This window comes from Hyaena hyaena, unplaced genomic scaffold, assembly GCF_003009895.1.
Source record: "Hyaena hyaena isolate Hyena2069 unplaced genomic scaffold, ASM300989v1 scaffold_133, whole genome shotgun sequence".
NCBI lineage: Eukaryota > Metazoa > Chordata > Mammalia > Carnivora > Hyaenidae > Hyaena > Hyaena hyaena.
Genome location: NW_024080765.1, coordinates 3,218,082 through 3,239,703, shown reverse-complemented (window position 1 = coordinate 3,239,703; position 21,622 = coordinate 3,218,082). Strand labels below are relative to the sequence as shown.

At 48.4% G+C, this 21,622-nt stretch overlaps 2 protein-coding genes, 1 non-coding gene and 1 pseudogene across 3 annotated transcripts in view; 2 read left to right on the top strand and 2 right to left on the bottom strand.

Annotated features, from left to right (window-relative positions):
* The window catches only part of RALA (RAS like proto-oncogene A), a 72,354-nt gene extending 67,413 nt beyond the window's left edge, over positions 1 to 4,941 (top strand). Inside the window, exon 5 of the mRNA XM_039237978.1 lies at positions 2,933 to 4,941. Coding sequence (XP_039093909.1) covers positions 2,933 to 3,055 — 123 coding nt within the window. The 3' untranslated portion in view covers positions 3,056 to 4,941. The remainder of the gene's footprint in view (positions 1 to 2,932) is intronic.
* Positions 4,942 to 5,720: 779 nt separating this feature from the next.
* LOC120235586 lies at positions 5,721 to 6,665 on the bottom strand (annotated as a pseudogene).
* Positions 6,666 to 17,615: 10,950 nt separating this feature from the next.
* Positions 17,616 to 17,719, bottom strand: LOC120235603. The gene has a single exon (XR_005529461.1). It is a non-coding gene; the product is annotated as a U6 spliceosomal RNA (small nuclear RNA).
* Positions 17,720 to 20,686: 2,967 nt separating this feature from the next.
* LOC120235589 (basic proline-rich protein-like) overlaps positions 20,687 to 21,622 on the top strand; it is an 8,569-nt gene continuing 7,633 nt past the window's right edge. The window contains exon 1 of the mRNA XM_039237979.1: positions 20,687 to 21,583. Within this exon, the coding sequence (XP_039093910.1) occupies positions 20,687 to 21,583 (897 nt within the window). The remainder of the gene's footprint in view (positions 21,584 to 21,622) is intronic.

Here is a 21,622-nt window from a genome sequence, read left to right as displayed (position 1 = left end):
CGCACGCAAGTGGGGGAGAGGGACAGGGAGAGAGAGAGAATGAATCCTAAGCAGGCTTCACACTCACCACAGAGCCCTACACAGGGCTTGATCCCATGACTCTGGGATCATGACCTGCTCTGAAACCAAGAGTTGGACGCTCAGCCGACTGAGCCACCCAGGCGCCCCCACCAGCCCTTTATTCTTACCCCTAGTTAACCATGCCCTTGCATATGGCCGCTGGAGCAGAGCTTCCATTAGCTTTCGCTCATTATAGTAGCTGATGCAGACTTTATAGTTCCCCACGGCGTTTGCTAGTTAAGGTGACCTTGGCGGTTTCTAATAGGGATTCATTTGAAGTTCACCGCAGAGACTTATCTAAAATTAGAAATCGTACTCTCTTCTTTTTTTTATTTTTTTATTTTTTTAAAATTTATTTCTGAGAGAGAGAGAGAGAGGGAGAGGCAGCGTGAGCAGGGGAGACGCAGAATCTGAAACAGGCTCCAGGCTCCGAGCTGTCAGCACAGAGCCCGACACGGGGCTCGAACCCACGAACCGTGAGATCATGACCTGAGCCGAAGTCGGACGCCTAACCGACTGAGCCACCCGGGCACTCCGAAATCACACCTTCTTCTGAAGTCTATTCCATAGTGATAAACCCGCATCAGAGCACCGCAGGGGAGTCCTGGGATATTGCATGTGGCTAGTTTGGAAGCTCCCTGCCCCCCGGCCAACTGTGGACTCAGCACAGGGTTCTGAAATCTCCATCCCAGGGAAGTCGCGCCTGTGTCCCTTGGGGTCTGTGTCACCTGTGTGTTTCTGTCTCCTTTGTTCTCTGTGGATTTTCTTTGCTCAGTTTTTCCCTGTTTTAACCATTCTCACCCCTTCCTGTGTTGCTCCTGTGTCCATTTGACATAACCCATTAGTCTCTGATTTCCTTGCCTTCTTTTGTTTTAAACCGCTTCCTTGCTTTCTGACTGACTTTTTGTTTCTCAGATCGGGAATCAGCCGTTTTATCTGAGAAGCCCTGGTTCCCTTGGTAGGAAAGGAATGTAGCGGCCATAGCCGGGGCTCGTGTGCTTATTGTGTTGGGTTGTCACTGCTTCCTGTCCCTTCAGTGAAGGGCTGGGAAATAGGTGTTATTAAAAGAAAACAAATCCTGAGATCCTGCTGTTACTTCTAATTCAAGTTTAACATTCAGGATTTTTACCGCTTTTTTCTCCAACACTCAAAGTCTTGGTTCCTAACCTCCATTAACATATTTGCTCTCCGACCCTATCCCGCAGCATCTGCATGAAGTTGTTCAGAAGCCAATACCACTGTTACTGTTAACAACTAAGTTGTGAAGTGAAGTTTAGGATCTGTCTTGTTTTTATTTGTTGAGCTTTTGCTTTTATTTTCCTGTTGAGCTTCTCTTCTGAGACATACGTTCTGTATCATGTGTTTTAAAGTCTCTTGAGAGAGTTCTAGCCTCTGTATGATTATGTCACCAGCTCTACATCTTGTTAGTCTTATTTTAGTTTGGTTTTCAGTTTTTGTGATTGATTTCGTTTTTAATACGTAAAACGTTTACTTTTCCGAAACAGAAGTTGTATAACAAGATGTATTCAGAGACGCCTCACTGGTCCCTGTCCCCTGCTGCCTTCAGCCCGAAAGTAATAGTAGTGTTTGGTTTCTTTGCTTCTATTCCAAATGCAGGCAGATCCACTGAACTCCCCTTCTCCGCACGCACAGGCTCGCCCTCCCCCTGTGCCCTGCAGCACCCGGTGCTCTCAGTGAGCTTCTGTACAGAGCGGGCGGCGTGTGCGGAAAGGCACGCTGGCCACCACGTAACCTGCGCTGTTGCCTCACGGCCTTCAAGAGAGCGCAAGCCAGGCAGAATTTTTTAAATGTTTGTTTTGAGTTGAGTTCTTAATAAATCGGTGTGGTGTCACTTCTTACTTCGTGCTCTTGGGAAAAAAGAAAATAGAAGTAACAGCTGAATTTTTAAATTCAGAATTTGAGTGCAAACCATAAAAGTTAATCATCCATTCCTCATACACACACTCATAACAGTTTGTGTACAGTGTGAGCCCATATCCTTCTAGGCCCTTCTCTCTGCACTCAGACATTTGCTATTGATATTTAACTGTTGAGTTGTTACACTAGGAATTTTTAAATTATTATGCTAGTATCTCTCCTTTACCAGTTTCTAGGCATCAGACAGACTTGAGAAACTCTCAAATATGTTGTGCAACAAGGAAAGTTGTTTTCTTAGCCCCTGGAGTCAGAATGACAAAGGAAGCACTCATTTCCCTTACTTTGTTTCTAAAAATGGAGCTGAAGAAAAATAAGTTATTAAACATAAATTTTATTAAACATAATTGCGTTTAAAGATGAATCAGTAAGATACATTTACTAATTGTAAATTACTCAAACACAGCGCATTGAGTTTTGTCTTTGGAGCTATCATCGCTTGTAGTGCTTTGTCTTTTTTATCTTGAAAATTGGGATGGGAAGATCAGGTTATATTCTGTGAACATTTTTACCAAAAAGCATAACTCAGAAAATTTCCCAGTTTTCCCTGTGTGCTTGAAGGAGACTATAGTTTTGTACTTTCCTCACGTCCCAAACAGGAGTCCTTTTTTTTTAATGTGTATGTATTTATTTTGAGAGAGAGTATGCATGAGTGAGGGGGAGGGGCAGAGATGGGGAGAGAGGATCCCAAGCAGGCTCCACACTCAGCGCAAAGCCCAGAGCCCACCACGGGGCTTGATCCCACGACCACAAGATCGTGGCCTGAACCGGTATCAGGAGTCGGACTCTCAACCGACAGAGCCACCCAGGTGCCCCCCAAACAGAAGCTCTTAAGTCGTTGCTCTTAGTTTATTCCCAAGGCTTACTCCTGCGGCTGCAGGAAGTACCAAGCTCGTGTTATCTGGTGGCTGTATTTACCCTCTTTTCTTCTCTCTAGGTATTTTTTGACTTAATGAGGGAAATTCGAGCCAGAAAGATGGAAGACAGCAAAGAAAAGAATGGGAAAAAGAAGAGGAAAAGTTTAGCCAAGAGAATCAGAGAAAGATGCTGCATTTTATAATCGAAGCCCAAACTCCTTTCTTATCTTGACCATACTAATAAATGTAATTTATAAGCATTGCCATCGAAGGCTCGATTGACTGAAATTACTTTAACGATTTGGAAATTGTTATGTATCACTAAAAGCATGAATTGGAACTGCACTGAGAGTCAAATTCACTTAAAAAAAAAGAAATTAATGTGGCTTCGCCAAGAAGCAGAGTTCAACTTCTCTCATAATTGCCTCCATTTCTCGCGGTCCTGAATGTAGCGTGTGGGCTTGTGTGTCGCGGGCAGTCTTTCCGGAACTGTTAGTGCTGAGACTGGGTGGGAGGGACGGGAGGAAAGGCGCCTTCCTCTGGTTTATTATAAAGCTTCAATTTTATATCGTTTTAACATGTCTTGGTCTTCTACTGCCTTGAAAAATGACAATTGTGAACATGGTAGTTAAACTGTACCACGTTTTTTTTAACCATTGTTATGCACAATATAGAAGAGAAGTTATTGGCATGATTGTTGCATCTAGTTAAACTGAGAGTAATTCATCTGTGAACCTGCATCAGTTACCTGGTGATTAACGTAGAAAAGTGGTGTAAACTTGTACATGGAAATGTTGGAATATGCCTTAATTTAGAAACTGAAAAGTACCCGGTTGCGTCGTTCTGGGTGTACCCTCCGTGGTGCCGGGGGCCCGTTGCCCCACGTGCCCTGGGGAGGGGATATTCGCCTGGTATGGAGTACCACTTGTGTATCGAAGATTCTCGAAAAATAACTGTCTGCTAGGAGTCTGTCCAAACTTGAAATGTGTGCCATACTCTGGTTCTTGAAAGTCAGGGTCCAGAGAACCTTGATCGCTTCTCATTAACCGTAAAGTAGTTTGAGATGAAGGGCCAGCATATACTTGTAAGAGAATTTTAGACTGTGGGGATTCAGCACAGCTCTCTTTCGGTGAACCGCCTTTTTCTGTAAGATGCCGGCCCCCGGAACTCCTTTTTACAAGTGGCGAGCACGTGCTAAGCTGCCGGTCTCTCTGGAGCCGGGCACCGGAACGGCGTCATTAGTGCAATGAATTTTGCACTAGAACACACTTCGGGACGGTGTGCGTGCCTGCCACCCGCTCGTTTCTACATGTGCCCTTCGGAGGCGACAGTCTGGCTGCGGGAGAGTTACCTGGAGCCCGTGTTCATGGTGGAGAACGCTGGAGCCCCATTTTCCTGACATTAACATCAGGCAGCGGACCCCGCGTGCGGTGCCGAAGGCGTGTCTGGCATCTGCAGACCGACCACGAGCCCCTGTCGCCCTGGCGTGCCCTGCCCGCTGGAGGACTTACGGCCTGCTGGGTGCGGACCTGACGTCAATGGGAAAATGTACCTCCGCCAAGAGTTTGCTTATCTTCTTCGGAGCGGGGCTAAGACAGTTAGTTCGATAAAGTTGGTCTTTCCTTTTGTTCAGTCCTAATTTCAGCAAGTCAGAGGTGCATTCGGGCATCCCAGGTGACAGGTGTGTACGTGAAGTTAACAAAAATAGGCTTTTTAGGAACTCAGCTCTTTAGGTATTATTACATCTGACTTGTCATGTTAACTATTTGTCCTTAAAGGGTTTGAGATGTACATCTTTCATTTCGTATTCTTCGTAGGCTATGCCACGTGCAGAATTCAAGCTACCAACGGGACCCCGGCCCCGCGGGCCCGGCGGTCTCCACGCATTCTCCTCCCAGGCTTATTTAACCAGGGGTCCTAACCACTAACATTGTGACTTTGCTTTGAGACCTTTCCTCTCCTGGGTACTGAGGTGCTATGAAGCCAACTGACAAAGACGCGTCACATGTCTTAGGCTGATGCCACTACCCGATTGGTTTATTTGCAATTTGAGCCATTTAAAGACCAATAAACTTCCTTTTTTAAAATGCTTGTGGTGTTACTTGATGTCTACGATATATACAACACGTAAAATTCAGACTCACCGACCTGGGCATCTTCACCAGAGATTTTAAACCCGCCAGATCTCTCGAACTCTCAGTTTAGGGATTTCTTTTGTGTGAAGCCAGATTTCCTAGATAACAGCGTCATTGCTCAGGCTCGGTCAGGGCTCAGAAATGGGAGGATCCCCTGTGCACGATTACGTGGAAGGTACCCTCATGCGGTCATGAAAGTCACAATGTGCACGTTACTTCTAGAATACTGCTAAACTCTAAAATGACTGGGGGCCAGGTTTATACCCCCGGTCTAATCGGAATGATCCCCAGAGGCCTTTAAATTTCCAAATTGTGGCAGGAGTAACCATGCTATTAGCATTTCTTTCTCTCTTGCTTTCTCTCTCTCTCTTTCTTCCCTTTTTCTTTTTTCTCTCACTGATAAAGTAAAAATTCAGTTTATTCATCTGTTCGTGACAGTACACAAGAGGCCAAATGTTTGACATCATAGATTTCACTTCCAACTGCCTGGAATGTTAATTTCTTTGGCTGAAAGGACAGACTAGACACGAGAGGCAGACAGTGCTTAGGCGATGACATAAAGATGGCGAGGGGACAGTGCGAACGTCATCCTCACAGGGATGGGCACGAGGGCACTGTTAGTCACAGGCTATTTTCTAGAACTGTTGGCTGGAAACAAAGGAGCGCCACTGCTGGACGCTCCTGCTGCCCTGGGCCTCGGTCACGCCACCGCACAGACGCGGCACGCTTCCTGTTAGTCGCCCTTCCTGCCCTGCTGGATGCGGTAGTACAGGGACTTGCTGTACTTCCTCATGAATTCAGACGTAATTTTCACCAGGTCTGCAAGAGCCCATGATCCCAATCAGGACTTCATCGTGAGTCCCCTTGCCCTTCGTGGATTCGTACAGTCAGTCAGCAAAATACTGGAGCTTGTGCTGAATGCACTGGGCCAGGTTCAGGAAGGCGTCTTCCAGGTGTCCTTTGACTCCTTGATGCTCTCCAGCGTGTCATAAGCTCAGTAGCTCTTACACCTGTCAGATCCTTTCTGGAGGCCACACACTAGTCACTCATGATGCGGATCCACTCGCACACATCAGTTCCTTTCCTCTTCACTCCAGCATCATAGAGATCCTGGACATCTTGGTCAATTGGTTTATAATCCATGACAGAGCCGTCTTCTGTTCTACCCTTTTCGAGGGCAACCATCAGCTTGCGGAAGTCACCACTGTGTGTGTCACCACTGATGTGTCAGAAACTGCATCCTTCTCCGGATCAGTCATGCACATTTCCTTGTAGACCCTTAATTCCTTGAAGCTTCCGGTTGGTTCCTGAGCAGATAATCCCAGTGAGAGAGTCCCCGTCAGTCCCCAGCCCCTTCATGGCGGTTTTCAGCTCAGAAGCATCCCACTGAGCGGGTGGCCAGACAAGGCTGACTTCAGTGCCGATGCAAGTTCCGTTTTGGTCCTTCTCGGGTAGGCAAAGGCCATATCCTGTCTCTGGTAATGGTTGCGGTTCGTCGAAATGTGGACAGTGGTGACCTCATCCACACCTTTGGTCTCGATGGCCATCCCAGTGTGCAGAGGGTCACACTCGCCATGATAAGATTGGTGTACTCGTGGACAGACCCGTATGCACTTGGGAATGTGCAGTAATCGCCCTCCAAACTGAGCTTGCAGAGAATTTCATGGACAGTAGACATTTTCTTTTGTTTTATTTTTTTATTTTGAGAGAGAGAGCCAGTGGGGGAGGGGCGGGGGGAGAGAGAGAGAGAGAGAGAGAGAGAGAGAGAGAGAGAGAGAGAATCCCAAGCAGGCTCTGCACTGCCAGCGCAGATCCCAACTTGGGGTTCAACCTCAAAAACCGTGAGATCATGACCTGAGCCAAAATCAAGAGTCAGGTCGGAACGTCTGGGTGGCTCAGTCGGTTGTGCAGCTGACTTCAGCTCAGGTCGTGATCTCACGGTTCGTGGGTTCCAGCCCCGCAGCGGGCTCTGAGCTGACAGCTAGCTCACAGCCTGGAGCCTGCTTCAGATTCTGTGTCTCCCTCTCTCTCTGCCCCTCCCCTGCTCACGCTCTGCCTTTCAAAAATAAGTAAGCACTAAAAAATTTTTTTAAAAAAATCAAGAGTCGGGGCGCCCGGGTGGCTCAGTCGGTTAGGCGTCCGGCTTCAGCTCAGGTCATGATCTCACGGTTCGTGGGTTCGAGCCCCGCGTCGGGCTCTGTGCTGACAGCTAGCTCAGAGCCCGGAGCCTGTTTCAGATTCTGTGTCTCCCTCTCTCTCTGACCTTCCCCTGCTCACGCTGTCTCTCTCTCAGAAATAAACATTAAAAAAAAAAAAAAAATCAAGAGTCGTACATTAAGCCAACCAAGTGACCCAGGGGCCCTGCTTTTCTTAATTCATAAGCAGTGCCAGAATGAGCACATATAAATTATAACTGGCACAGTTTTAACCTCCCTGGACCCATGTTTAACACCAGTATACGGTATGATATTAAATATATCAAACAGAGGTTAGGTTAAGCTCTGGTCTTAAACTAAATCAGAGTGTCATGACTCAACATTCTGTGACAAAGACGTAAAACTGAATATTTGGCAACCATCAAAGCATTTGCCAAAAGTTCCTGAAAGTTTTCAAATTAATGCTTTTGATTTAACCCAGGGTTAGAAGTCTCCTTTAGCAAATTACTTTGGAAGGCAAGAGTGGCGGTCAATAGAGGTCTTTGTTCGTGCCTTTAATTTTCAGTAGATTTGTACCTCCCCACTGTGGGTGCTCCTGGGAATATAGCAGACGAAGGACAAACATGAATTAGGGACAATTACAGAGATTCACACAGAAGAAACTACTTCAGTGTCCCATGCAGGAGGAGAGAAAGTTATAAAAAACAAAAACAAAGAGTAGAGGTTAGGTCTCCATTCTCTGGGCTAGACCACCCACGTCTTAGGATTGTCAACATGTAAAATAATAATTACAATAACAAACCATGCATTCTATATGCAAGATACTGTATATATGTATTCATTTTTTAATTTTTTTAATGTTTAATACTTATTTTTGAGACAGAGAGAGACAGTGCGTGAGTGGGGGGGAGGCAGAGAGAGAGGGAGACACAGAATCTGAAGCAGCCTCCAGGCTCTGAGCTGTTAGCACAGGGCCTGATGCAGGCCTGGAACTCAACCACGAGGTCATGACCCGAGCCCAAGTCTGACACTCAACCGACCAAGCCACCCAAGCGCCCCGTATGTGTTTAAATTTAATGTTAACCCTATGAAGTAGGTGCTATCATTTACCCCTATTTTGCAAATGAAGAAACTGAGGCCAAAAGCAACAGAATAACTTACCCAGGGCCACTGAGTGAGCAACTATTAACTGGCATTGGGAGCAGAGTGGTCTGGCTCCATGCACAATGAGGGAGAAGCAGAGTGCAGATGAGAATTCACGGCGGGAGGCCCCAGACGTCCCCAAGGCCGCAGCCATGAAGGAGAGGCAGAGGCGAAGAGGCGTCCTGTGTGCACAGCCTGGCTGCTGGGAGAAAGACCATGTGCCCAGAGGGAAAAGCTTGTGCGGAGCTCAGCTGTGGAGTCAGGCCTTACAGCGCTTTTCCCATAACGTCAGGAAGGAGTCGGCCCGCCTCTGACAGGCAGGAAGTCTCCTCCCACATTTTCTTAAATGCAGAACAACTTTCCAGACCTTTGCCCCAGCAGCCCGGCACGTGGGCGGGCCGTCGTGGACAATGCTGGGCAGAAGCCTGGAGGCAGGAGGGAGGGAGCTCTGGCCACCCGTGTTCTCGATCTTCACAGAACACCGTTGCTGGGGATGAGGAGGGGCCGGGGGAGCACTGGACATCTGTTCGAGGGAGGCCATGAGGCCTGTGATAACTTGTGCGGTAGGAACCCCTCCCTAAGGAGAGAGAAAAAAAAAAGAGAAAAGACTTCAAGGTCACCTGGATATGCAACCAGGTGCCTACACCCACCCCACCCCCCCGGCCCCGTAAACTGAGACAACTTAATCAGACTGCATGTTTCTGTGTGGTGCCATATATGGGAGACGAAGAAATAGAAAATGTATAAAAAAAAAACCTATGCCATGTGATGTGGGCCACTTAGTTCTCTGGGTACGAACCCAACTGAGCGGTGCCGGCACGAATAAAGTTGCTTCCTGGAAAGAAAAGCCTCGGTGTGACGACTGTGCGAGAATCCTGCAACATTTGATGGCTGATGTGATAGAAGAACAAGAGTCCTTTTATCAAAAGCCCCAACAAAATCAAACAGCTGAAGTGTTAAGGTGCTTGCAAGCACCTAGCAGCAAATGCTCCAAAGGGCAGAGTGTTTGAAACAATCAAAAGAGGGGTGCCTGGGGGCCTCAGTCCGTCAAGCGCCAGGCTCTTGGTTCTGCTCAGGTATGATGTCACGGTTCGTGTGTTCGATCTCCGCACTGGGCTCCGTGCTGACAGTGCAGAGCCTGTTTGGGATTCTTTCTCCCCTCTCTCTTTCACTACGCGACTTGTGCTCTTTCTTTCTCAAAATAAACTTAAGGGAAAAAAAAGAAAGACAAGAAACAGCCAAAATGCAAGAGTGTGTTGGATTAGAAGGGAAAGGAACAGATAGATATGAAAGCCAACATCTCCTGGGCCCCAGCCGAAAGGGAGCTTGTCCATGGAGAGAGGATGAAGAATTTCCACCTGTAAAGTTGCATGTGGACTGATCTTTGCAAAGGCTGTCAGATTTGGTGGAAAGATACTTAGATGTATTTCCTAGAGTCCTGGATATTGGCTTAGAAGGAGTCATAGCCACAAGTCCCTCAGATAACAGGCCAGAAGTGAGAAGTAACTTGCCTAAAATCACGCAAGTCACGTAAGAACCAGAATTAGACCGCAGGTCTTGGTGTCTAATTCCTTGTGCGTGGGGGACGGGCACAGAGAGGGAGAGAGAGAATCTCAAGCAGGCTCTGCACTGTCAGTGGGGCTCGGTCCTACAAACTGTTAGATCATGACCTGAGCCCAAATCAAGAGCCAGATGCTTAATCAAATGAGCCACCCTGAGGGTGCTTTAAATGGAGAGAGCATGGGGCTCCTGGGTGGCTCAGTCTGTTAAGCATCCAACTCAATTTCAACTCATCTCACAGTTGGTGGGATCAAGCACCACTGACAGCATGGAGCCTGCCTGGGATTCTCTCTCTCTCTCCCTCCCTCCCCCACTCACTCTTTCTCTCTCTCTCAACAAATAAATAAACATTTAAAAATAAAATAAAGTAAAAATAAATGAAGACAGCACAAGAGAGACTAACGTTTCCAGAACCTGGTGAACTGAAATTCCAGTCTGGCCTCCATTGCTTCTCTCCAGCCTTGAGGACAGAGTCCGCAGACCTCAGGTCCTTGATTGTAAAACAGGCGTGCATGGCCTCCCCCCCCCCCCCCCCGAGGATTATGTGAGGGCAGCACAGAATACACTACCTTTACCACAGGGCATAGATTTTGTCAATGCAGAGGAAGGTTTTAGCTGTGCCTCGCCCCCTGTTCTTAACAGAACTCGCGTCTGTGTGACATTCTGTTTGGCATGGGTTAAACCATGCAGATGCCTGCTGAGTCCTTCTATGTCACACTGGCAGGTGGGAAGAAGGGAATCAGGAAACTTGTGGAAGGAGCCAGAGATTCAGGTTGCCCCACATCTGTCCTCAGCAAATCTTAGCGCCGAAAGGACCCTCCGATGACAAGTCACGGGGATGGGGAGGTGAGGCCTGCAGAGACCAGGTGGCCTGTGCCACAGCCCTACGCTGGCGCCTGAGTACACTCCATGCTGTTCTAGCCCTCTCTGCTACCTCGTGAGAGTCAGGAATCTTTCCAGCAAGGTGGGGGTGCTGGGCATGAGGATCGTGGAAGGAAGGACAGGTTAGATACAGCTCTTGGTCCCTCAGCCTCGCTGGAGCCCTGGGGGAGTGGCAAGTCAGGGCTCCTCAGCATGGGCATAGGCATCCTCTCTGGCTTCTGATATGAACACTCCAGCCGAGCGGACGCCTTCAGGAAACTTAATGACTGAGTCTGGGGCGATCCAATCATTCAACATCTTGACACTGGGTGTGCAGGAAGCACACAGCTGAGCATTGCTGAAGAATTTTGTTCCTGAAGAATTTTTTTTTAGATTTTATCTTTTAAGTAATCTCTACACCCAACATGGGGCTCAAACTTAGAACCCTGAGATCAAGAGTTGCGTGTTCCCCCAGCTGAGTTAAAGCAACCCAAGGCACCAGCTCCAAGAGTCTGTGAGGCTGGACTGGCACCCCCACTTCATAGGCTGTGCATAAGTTTGCACTTGGGAAGTCTGGGGGGCTCGCTGACTCAACCCACCAAAGTAGATCCAATGCTTCGCTTTGATCATCCGTTCCAGGGTCAGCTTGCCATCGCAAAAGGCAACCTTCTGGAGTGGCCAGCAGCATAAGGGAAGCACATGGGGGAAACGAGCACATGCACCTACATGCACACATCATACCTTTCCCCTCTCTTATCCGGCCCCCAGCGTACAATACTCCTGAAATAAGGAAAATGCCGTAAATCTCAGAAAAGTGATAGTAAATGAAAAGGACAGTACATACGGAGATCGGACAAATACACTGTGAAACCTCAGTCAGTGTTGTATGTATTTATTCTGAGACAGAGTAACATTCATGTGCTTGTGTCAACAGAGGACCTGGAAAGGCCAGCCCCCACCAGCGCCACCAGCCCCCACCAGCTGGGTTGCCTCCCTGGGCCCCACCACGACCTGCTGGGTTTCTGCCAGAGAGAGATGGAAATATTCAAGACAATCAGCAGCTGCTTTCTGCATTTGCTTCTCTGCTGGAAGAGGCTCTGGCTGTGTCATCCTGATGCCGAAGATAATGGCTTCTAGGAGAGAAAGCTTCTGATGTCATCGACTACGTGGGCCTTGGAAGCCCATCCGAAGATGGTTACGGCCTGCCGGTCTCAGCAGTGCGGTGGCATGGGGCGCTTCTAGAGTGGAAATCTCTATGCCAGGAAGCAAATTCCTTTTGTTCCATGGCAGACCATTCGTTCATCCATCCACCCAACCATCCATCCATCCATCCATCCATCCATCCATCCATCAAACCTAAGTCTTCATTCTTCTCCATCTTTACCACCAGCATCCTCATCCAAGCGGAATGATTTCACCTGAGCCATTCTGGTAGCCTCCTAGCTTCTCACCGTGCCTGCGCTGGCTCCCCTGCTGACCCCCACTCAGGCCATCTTGGATGCAGCAAAGATCAGATCTGATCAGGTCCTTCCTTTGCTTAAATCATCACATTAACTTCCAATTCTATTTTAGGATAAACACAGAACTAAAAAAAAATGTGGTAGGCTGAAAAACACCCCCTCAAAGTCGTCTATGCCCTAACCCCCGGAACCCGTGAATATGTTCCTACCTTACATGGCAAAAGAGATTCTGAGATGGGGGGGTCATCCTGGAATATCCTAGTGGACTCAGCGTAAACCCAAGCGTCCTTGTACGAGGGAGGCAGAAAGGTCAGAGTTCAGGTCAGAAAAAAAGACAGGACAACAGAAGCGGAGAGGCAAGCCATTGGCTTCAAGTCATTCAGGACCCAAGGACATGATGACCACCACCCCCACCCCCCGATTATATATTCAGTGAGCTAGTAACAATGTTGCTTTTACTTACCAGCCTGTACCCCTTGAACACACTAATCCTCAACAAGCATTTACTGGAGTGAATGAGGTTGATGCAGAGGTAAAACAGCCACAGGACCCATACTTTTGTTTGTTCCACACAAAAACGTATATGTAAATGTTCCTTGTAACATTGTTCTTAACAGCCCAAAGTGGAAACAATCAATTCATAACAGCCAATCAATTCACTTAATAAAATAGCCAATCAATTCAATCATTTCATAATAGCCGAAAAGTTGAAACTACCGACGAATGATAAACAAAGGTGCTATATCCATTCCATGGAATATTTTTCAGCAATAAAAACGAATAAAGCACTGATGTCCACTGCAGCGTGCATGAGCCTGACTGACATCCTACTCAGTGCAAGAAGCCAGTTACAAAGGGCTAAATATGACATGATTATAAATATCGTATGATTCCTTTTGCACGAAATGTCCAAAACAGGCAGATCTCTGTAGACAGAAAGCAGATCAGTGCTCAGTAGTTGCTTGGAGCTGAGGGTTTGGGAGAAATAAGGAGTGGGTGCTAACTGGTAGAAAGTTTCTTTTTGGAGTGACAAAAAGGTTCTAACTTGACTGTGGTGATGGTTATGAAACCCTTTTAATATATTACAAATGTACACTTTAAGTGTATATACTTTATATATTATATATTCACTGTAAGTGAATGAATTATATGGTATGTGACTTATATAGATCAGTTGAGCTGTTACATTTAAAATAAAGACGACAGGGGCGCCTGGGTGGCTCAATTGGTTAAGCATCAGACTTCGGCTCAGGTCATGATCTTGCGGTTTGTGAGTTCAAGCCCTGTGTCAGACTCTGTGCTGACAGCTCAGACCTCTGGAGAATGATCTCCTCTGAGCCCACTGGTGTTGAGTAAACGTCTTGCCTTCCAAGATCTCTGAGTGCCACTTGGTTTTTCCGCCAGGTGATCCAGTCCAGATTCTGACAGCTCAGAGCCTGGAGTTTGCTTGGGATTCTGTCTCCCTCTCTTTCTGCCCCTCCCCTGCTCTCACTCTGTCTGTCTCTCTCAAAAATAAACAAACATTAAAAAAAAATTTAATTTAAAATAAAGACTGCATGCTGTACCAGCCCATTTACAGAACATTCCCCACCTAACAAATGGGTGGATGTGAATACAAAGAGAGCAGGAGGGAGTTCTTTTCCTTACATACAGGAATTTCTATACAGGATCTACATGAGTTGCATACACGGAGTGAATGCAGGTTTTAAAAAAAAGGGATGGAAAACTGAATAAGGCTTATCTATAGTCTAGAACAGTAACATGCCAAGTTCAATGTCTCCCGGTTTTGAAATTGTACTACAGCCAAATAAGATGTCACTAGTCGGGGGGGAGAGAGGTGAAGGGTACACGGGACTCTCTGTACTAATTTTATTTTATTTATTTATTTTTTAACGTTTTATTTATTTCTGAGAGAAAGAGAGACAGTGTGAGCAGGGGAGGGGCAGAGAGAGAGAGGGAGACACAGGCTCTGAAACAGGCTCCAGGCTCTGAGCTGTCAGCACAGAGCCCGACGCGGGGCTCAAACCCACGAACCACGAGATCATGACCTGAGCCAAAGTTGGACGCTTAACCGACTGAGCCACCCAGGCGCCCCGTGTACTAATTTTAACAGCGTCCTGAGAGCCTGTAATTATTTCAAGATAAAAATTTTAAAACAAAACAGAATGTTCCAAAAGCAGAATGCTTTCTCTCCTGAGAAATGAGGATTTCTCCATTGCTAGAATTTTCAAAATGCTGTGTGTGTGACTCTGAATCAGGATCACAAAAAAACGTATATATAGTTTGTTCACTCATTTGAGGGCTGGTGATCAATAAAGCTTTTCTAGGGCAAATTTGGATCTGCTGCTATGTAAGCCCAGGTGCCCCTCTACGTTTCCTAGGCCTGCAGCGTGTGATCTGGAATGTGGAATTCTCCCAGAAGTGCCTGGAAGGGCCTACCAGGCTCACAGTTCCAAGGCTGACACGGTAGCTCAGTTCAGCTCTCTGAGCAAACCCAGCCCCATTACGTCTCATGTAACGAAGCTGGGGATGGCAGGGAGTGGGGAGGAGAAGCTCTTTCCAGAAGCGTCTCTGATAAGAAACAGAGCAACTTCCCACTCCAGGAGCCATTCGAAGATAGAGACCGAGTTTTACTCTTGAATTTCCACTGCCTAGCGCTTTGCCCAAAACAAGAGAACTGGCTTCTGGCCTGAGACCTCTTGAAGTTCCATCTCGAAGCCAATGAGTCTCATCTCTGACTACACACTAGAGCTTTTAGAGCATGTGCTATATCCGGGGCAGTTAAATCAGATTTGTTTTTGTTTTTCTTGCCTTCCTATTTCATAGCATCCTCAATGTCATTCTTACATCAGGCTCAGTGATGGGCTTCTGAGGGATGTTTCTTGTGATGACCTTCAGTAGAGAGCGGCGACCATCAATCCCGAGGAGGGTTCACTTAAATGTGATGTCAACCTGATATCCAGTTTGGGGCTTATCTAAGCTCCCACTCATTTATTTTATCTGTTTTAACACACGTGTTAGCAACCCCTCTTGCTCAACTATAAACCCCAACTGTTAAGGCGAGAAATAGACAGGACCACTTAACTCATGCTCTAACTGCAACCCATTGTTCTTATTTCTTCTTGCACTTTCTCAAGGCATTGAAGAAGATGTTTTGCAACACCTAGAACATTCCAGTTGCCATGTCAGGAAAGCCTTGCTAGCAATGGAATGCCTAGAAGACCACACCCCACACGTCGCCTTCCCTGCCATGATCCCATGCTGAACACACACCTACCACCCCCACCTGTGATCACTTGCTCTTGATCACCCCCACTTGATCACTTGTGATCTCTGCCTGCTGTCTTGCACCTCCCCCTGCGCCCAGCAGCTGAAATAAATGTCTCCCTTTCTCTTTTCCAAACCCTTGTCTCTAGAGTTATTGGCTTCTCTTGTGACAGGCTTATCCGAGCTTGGTGAGCAACAGGGTCAGCAAACCCAGCCGGGAGCTATGCTTGCTATTTGTCCAGGTTCCTGGGTTCTCCAGGATGGGACAGTTCGGTTAATCAGCGCCTGAGCTCACCTGCTCATTTGCTGAGCCAGCGGCTGTGATAGGTCACTGGGTAACACGTACACATAGATAGCAAAAGCCCCAAATACCAAAAGTTGTACAGTGAAAAGGAAGTCCACTTCCCACCCTGGCTCCCCAGGGCCACCATTTGTACCAATTCACGTTTACTCCGGACAACGCACACATATAACCTTAGTAGAGATGATCTTAGAACTCTTGTGTGCTGTGGTGTGTTCTGAATGGTTCTGAAAAGGAAAATACATTGAGGAGATACAGCAAAACCTTGGATCACGAGTAACGTGTTCTGTGCATGTGTCTCAAGACGAGCCAACACTTCTAATAAATTTCAAACTGATGAAAGAGAGATGTCTTGCAACACAAGTAGTATGTGATGCCGAAGTTGTAGGATCACAACTGAGCCAAAGGTGCCTGAAATTCGCTTTGATATGTGAGTGCTTTGGATTACAAGCTTGTTTCCGGAACGAATTATGCTCACAAACCACAGTTTTACTGTACTGCACTCTATCTACTTCACATGCATATTTGCCTAGTAAAAAGCTCTGTTTTGCGAACTTATTTGAATGTAGAACTCTTCTTTTGGGGAAGAATCTTTTTTGAGAGAAGGCACAAGTGAGAGAGAGGCAGAGAGAGAAAGAGAAGTGGGGTTCATCTGGGGCTCATGCTCACTTGGGGAAGATTCTTAAAGACATTTTCTCATATTGCCATTTTCTGACACCACATAGGAGAATGCTCATGTGGAAAGGCCCTATTTGATAAATTAGCCAACATGTCATTCTGGGTCATTCCTGAGCCTTTGTGACCTTTCCCCTAATAGGGCATCAACTATCACATTCTGGGCTCACAACCCCAGAGAAAGGTGGGGTACAGCAACACAAAAAAGGTCTGTTCTGGATTTCTGACTTTCAGATTACATCCTTGGGACAACAGGATGAGAGAGAAAGGCTTTGAGTCAAAACTCAAAGCCCTAAGGGACTCAGGGCAGGCAGTTTATGGCAGAAATCAGATTTGGATGAATGAAAGGGAATGATTTTTTTCCCTGCCTTAGGGGGCCCTCTGAATTGAGGAAAGGAGAAAAAAAGCAGAATGAGATTAGGCACTGGTGAGTGTCCCAGAGAAAGGGAGCACGTGACGGAATCCCCAGGTTACTTTGCTACTTGCCCTTGGTAACTCGAAGGGGAAACCAAACCCCACGGAGAAGTCCCAAGCCCAGGACAGCACAAAGGGTCTTCGTGGGAACTCGGTTCTGCTGCATGGGGTAGAAACTCCACAGTGAGGGATTTATACACTTTGAAATTTCTTTTCTTTAAAAAAAAAAATTATTTTAGGGGCGCCTGGGTGTCTCAGTCGGTTAAGCGTCCGACTTTGGCTCAGGTCATCTCACAGTTTGTGGGTTCGAGCCCCACATCGGGCTCTGTGCTGACAGCTCAGAGCCTGGAACCTGCTTCAGATTCTGTGTCTCCCTTTCTCTGACCCTCCCCTGCTCACGCTGTCTCTCTCTCTCTCAGAAATAAAAACTTTTAAAAATTAAAAAAAATAATTTTAATTCCAATGCAGTTAACATAGTGTTATATTAGTGTCAGGTGTGCAATCTAAGGATTCAGCACTTCCATCCATCGCTCGTCACTGAAGGTGCCCTCCTTAACCCTCACCACCTGTGACCGCCAGCTCCCCCCCCCCCCCCCCCCCCCGTGGTAACCACACGTTTGTTCTCTACAGGTAAGGTTCTGGGGTTTTTTGGTGTATCTCTCTTCCCACCCACCCCCTTTGTTCATTGTTTTGTTCTTAAATTTGTTCCACATGAGTGAAATCATACGGTATCTGTCTTTCTCTAACTGGCTCTAATTTCACTTAGCATTATACACTCTAGATCTAGCCATAAAAATATGGAACGCTTCATGCATTTGCATGTCATCTTGGCCCAGGGACCATGCTAATATTTGCATGGTTTCCAATTTAGTTCTGATTTTTAGCATACCAAAGTGAACACTAAAATTTATTTCTCTTTAAAGTAAAAGTCCAGGGGCGCCTGGGTGGCTTAGTCGGTTAAGCGTCCGACTTTCGCTCAGGTCACGACCTCGCGGTTCATGGGTTCGAGCCCCGCGTCGGGCTCTGTGCTGACTGCCCGCTCAGAGCCTGGAGCCTGTTTCAGAGTCCGTGACTCCCTCTCTCTCTGACCCTCCCCTGCTCACGCTGTCTCTCTCTCTCCTAGAAATAAATAAAAAATATTAAAATTAAAAATAAAAAAAAAAATAAAGTAAAAGTCCAAGTTGGTCTCCAGGGCGGTGAAGAACGCAGGCTCCTCCGTGTTGTTGCTTCGTCTCCTATGGCTTCAACATCAGAATTCCGGTTCTGGGCAACAGGATCGAGGAAGAGACAGTGAAAAGGCACAGGGAGCCCACATGCTGTTTCCTAAGAAAGGTCTGTGGAAGCTCCTACACATCTATCACATTCACTTAACAGGAAGCTACTTGCCTGGTATTATGGGCTGAACTATGTCCCTCACAAAGCCGTGCTGAAGTCCTAACCCCCATACCTGTGAGTGTGACCTCACGTGGAAATACGATCTTTGCGGATGTGATCAGGTTACAATGAGGTCATAAGGGTGGGCCCTAATCCAATACGACTGAGGTCCCTGCAGGAAGAGAGAGAGGCACGGACAGTAGGAGACACGTAGGGAGAAGACAACACGTGATGCTGGAGACAGAGATTCTTCTACAAGCCAAGGAACTCATGGAATGTCAGCCAATATCAGAAGTCGGAAGCAACAAGGAAGGATTCCTCTCCTAGCGCCTCCAGAGAGAGAATCCTGTGACACCTTGACTTTGGACCTCCAGAACTGTAATACGATAAATTCCTGTCGTTTTAAGCCACCCAATCTGTGGGACAAAGTGGAAAATAGGCAGAAAATAGGGAGCCACCATGGCTTTTGAGTGGGATTAGGACGTGAGGAAAGCTGTATTCTAAGGAGACGATCTCCTCACGGCGCCATTACGACTTAGTGGCCGGTGAAGGAGCCAGCAGGGGCCAGATCTTAAGGGACCTTGAATGGCAGGCTTAGGACACCTCCAAGGGTAGAAAATCCCTGCCACGAGACGCCCTCATTTGCTCTTTGAAACGATCCTGAGACAAGGTCAGATGCAGAGGGAAGGCCGTCAGCAGCCCTTTCTGTCCTCCTTCCGTCCATGTGTTCCTTAAATGAGCAAAAGATGGCCTCCCTGCATTGGTCCCTAGATCGTTCATTGTTTCCCTGTGGGCTGAGACCCCTTACCCCAATAGCCCACCAGTGCCAAACTCAAACTTTTACACGTCCACTTATTTTAAAAGTAACTCAAGCAGAATTTTAGCCATGGAGAGCCTGTCTGCTTTGCATACTTTGCAAGGCACAGCTCACCCCATATCTGTGAGCCAGAGATAAGATAGAGCCTGGGGGCGCCTGGGTGGCTTAGTCGGTTACGCGTCCGACTTTCGCTTGGTTCATGATCTCGCGGTTCGTGGGTTCGAGCCCCGCGTCGGGCTCTGTGCTGACTGCCAGCTCAGAGCCTGGAGCCTGTTTCAGTCTGTGACTCCCTCTCTCTCTGACCCTCCCCTGCTCATGCTGTCTCTCTCGCTCTCCTAGAAATAAAAAAAAAAAAAAGAGCCTGACGGTTAGAAGATCCCAAGCTGCTCTTTGACCCAGACGCTCCCCCCCATACTGCCGAGCCACACTAGATAGACACGTAAGCCCCCTGAGTCCCATATCCTTCCCTCTTCTGGATGGTGGCTCATTCAGCTCACTTTAAACTTCTTATGGTCTCATGCTGTTGGAGACTTCCCCTGGAGTATAATCTCGTTCAAGCACAATCTTGCTAAAACCTGTGTGTTGCTGCCTCTCGTGGTTGTATGTTTTCCCTTGGCCAGCCCCCAAATCCCTTGAACCCTGACACTGTACCCCTCTTACTCTTTCCAGAGATTGCAGCCCAGGGTAGGCGTGAGGGTCAAACACAGGCCCCATTCTTCCTAGGTGAATCCTCTGATCTGACCACAGGGGAAAGAACACACTGGGGTGGAGGAGGTAGATACGAGCCAGGGGCGAGCAGACATGGCCCCGAGGCCTCAGTCCTGAGCTCTAGGGAAGGGCAGTTTTCAGGATATGGCCAGGATGCCAAGGAGTGTATAAGTATACACTCCTTAGTGAAAAGCTAGACAGCAAAAAACACATACTGCATGATATTACTTATCTGTGGAATCTAATTTTAAATTTTTTTTATTTAGAGAGAGCACGTGAGTGAGGGAGAGGGGGAGAGGGAGGGAGAGAGACTCCTAAGCCCACAGAGCCTCATGCAGGGCTCACTCCCACAACCCTGGGATCATGACCTGAGCCAAAAATCAAGAGTCAGATGCTCAACCACTGAACCACCCAGGTGCCCCTGTACGTGGAATGTTAAAAAAAAAAAAAAAAAGTCAAACTCATAGAAACAGACAGTAGAAAGTGGTTTCCAGGGACTGGGGTGTGTGGGTAATAGGGAGAGGTTGGTGAAGGGGTATAAACTTTCAGCCGTAAAATAATCTGTAAGTAAGTTCTGAGGACCTCATATAAAACATGGTGACTACAGTTGAAAACACCGTATTGTATAATCAAAATTTGCTAAGAGAGGAGACTGTAAATGTTCTCACATGAAAGAAAGAAAGGAAGGAAGGAAGAAGAAAGAAAGAAAAGAAAGAAGAAAGAAGAAAAGAGAAGAAAGGAAGGAAGGAAGAGAAATGGAAGGAAAGAAAAGAAAAGAGAAAAGAAAAGAAAAAAGAAGGAAGGAAGGAAGGAAGCAGGGAGGGAGGGAGGAGATGAACATGTTAATTAACTAGATGGGGAACCTTCCACGGACACGTGTATCAAATCACTGCAACGTACACTTCATCTTACGACTGTGTATGTTGACTGTACCTCAACAAAGCGGAAACTTAAAAGGGGGGGATGCCTTCTTTTAGGGCCACGTCTAATCTCACTGCGTTCAGCACCACGGTCGCCTTCAGAGCGGAGTCTGGGTACCAGGGTCGTTCGAGCACGTTCGAGCAGGTTCGAGCGCGGCCTGGAAGGCCCGTCCCGGGGCCGCAGCGTGTCGTCTGCCGCGGGGCCTGGCTCACAGCCGGCCCTCACGTGCACTGGGAAGGGGCGGGGGGCTCCAAGCTCGGTCGGGCCCGCCTTCTAGGAGGCCGCGGAACCCCCCGGGCCCGACGAGTCGCTGACGAAGGCCCCCCCGCCCCCCCACGGACGGCGGCGGGCGGACGGCTCCCGGGGCCCGCCCGGCCGGCCCCCCACCCCCGGCGCCCCCCAGCCGGCCGGTGGCCTTCCGGGTACCCCCACCCTCACCTCCCATCGCCACCTGAACCCCGTTCAGCTTTCCGGGAGGGTCACAGTCCGCAGCCGCGGTCCGAGCCCCCGCCCGGCGGCGACCCTGCGACTCCGGGCTCGGTCCCGCTCGGCGCCCCGCCCCCCACCCCGGCCGGACGCCGCACGCCCGGCGGCGCTCCGCTCTCGGCCAACGCCCCCCCAGCTACTGCTGACGTCACAGGACGCGCGCTGTCTCATTGGCCGAGATTCCCCTCCCCCTCGCGTGGGACGGAGGCGGGCTGCGGTCCCCAGGCGTCCGGGGGCCGGTGTCGGTGGCGGCTGCAGCGTGGCCGCGAGGGGGCGCCTAGGTGGGCCTCCCCGGGGCCGCTCTGGGAGACCGGACCCCCCCGCTCCCGGGCAGAGGCGGCTACACCCGCCGAGCCTGGGAGCCGGAAATCGGCTCCTCCCGCTGCGGCTCCGCCGCCCCGCGCAGAGGGAGGCGCCCCGCGCCGTCGGCCCCGCGGCGGCGTCTCTGGGCGTGTCCGCCTGCTGTGGAACCGGGGGGGGGGGGGGGGGGGG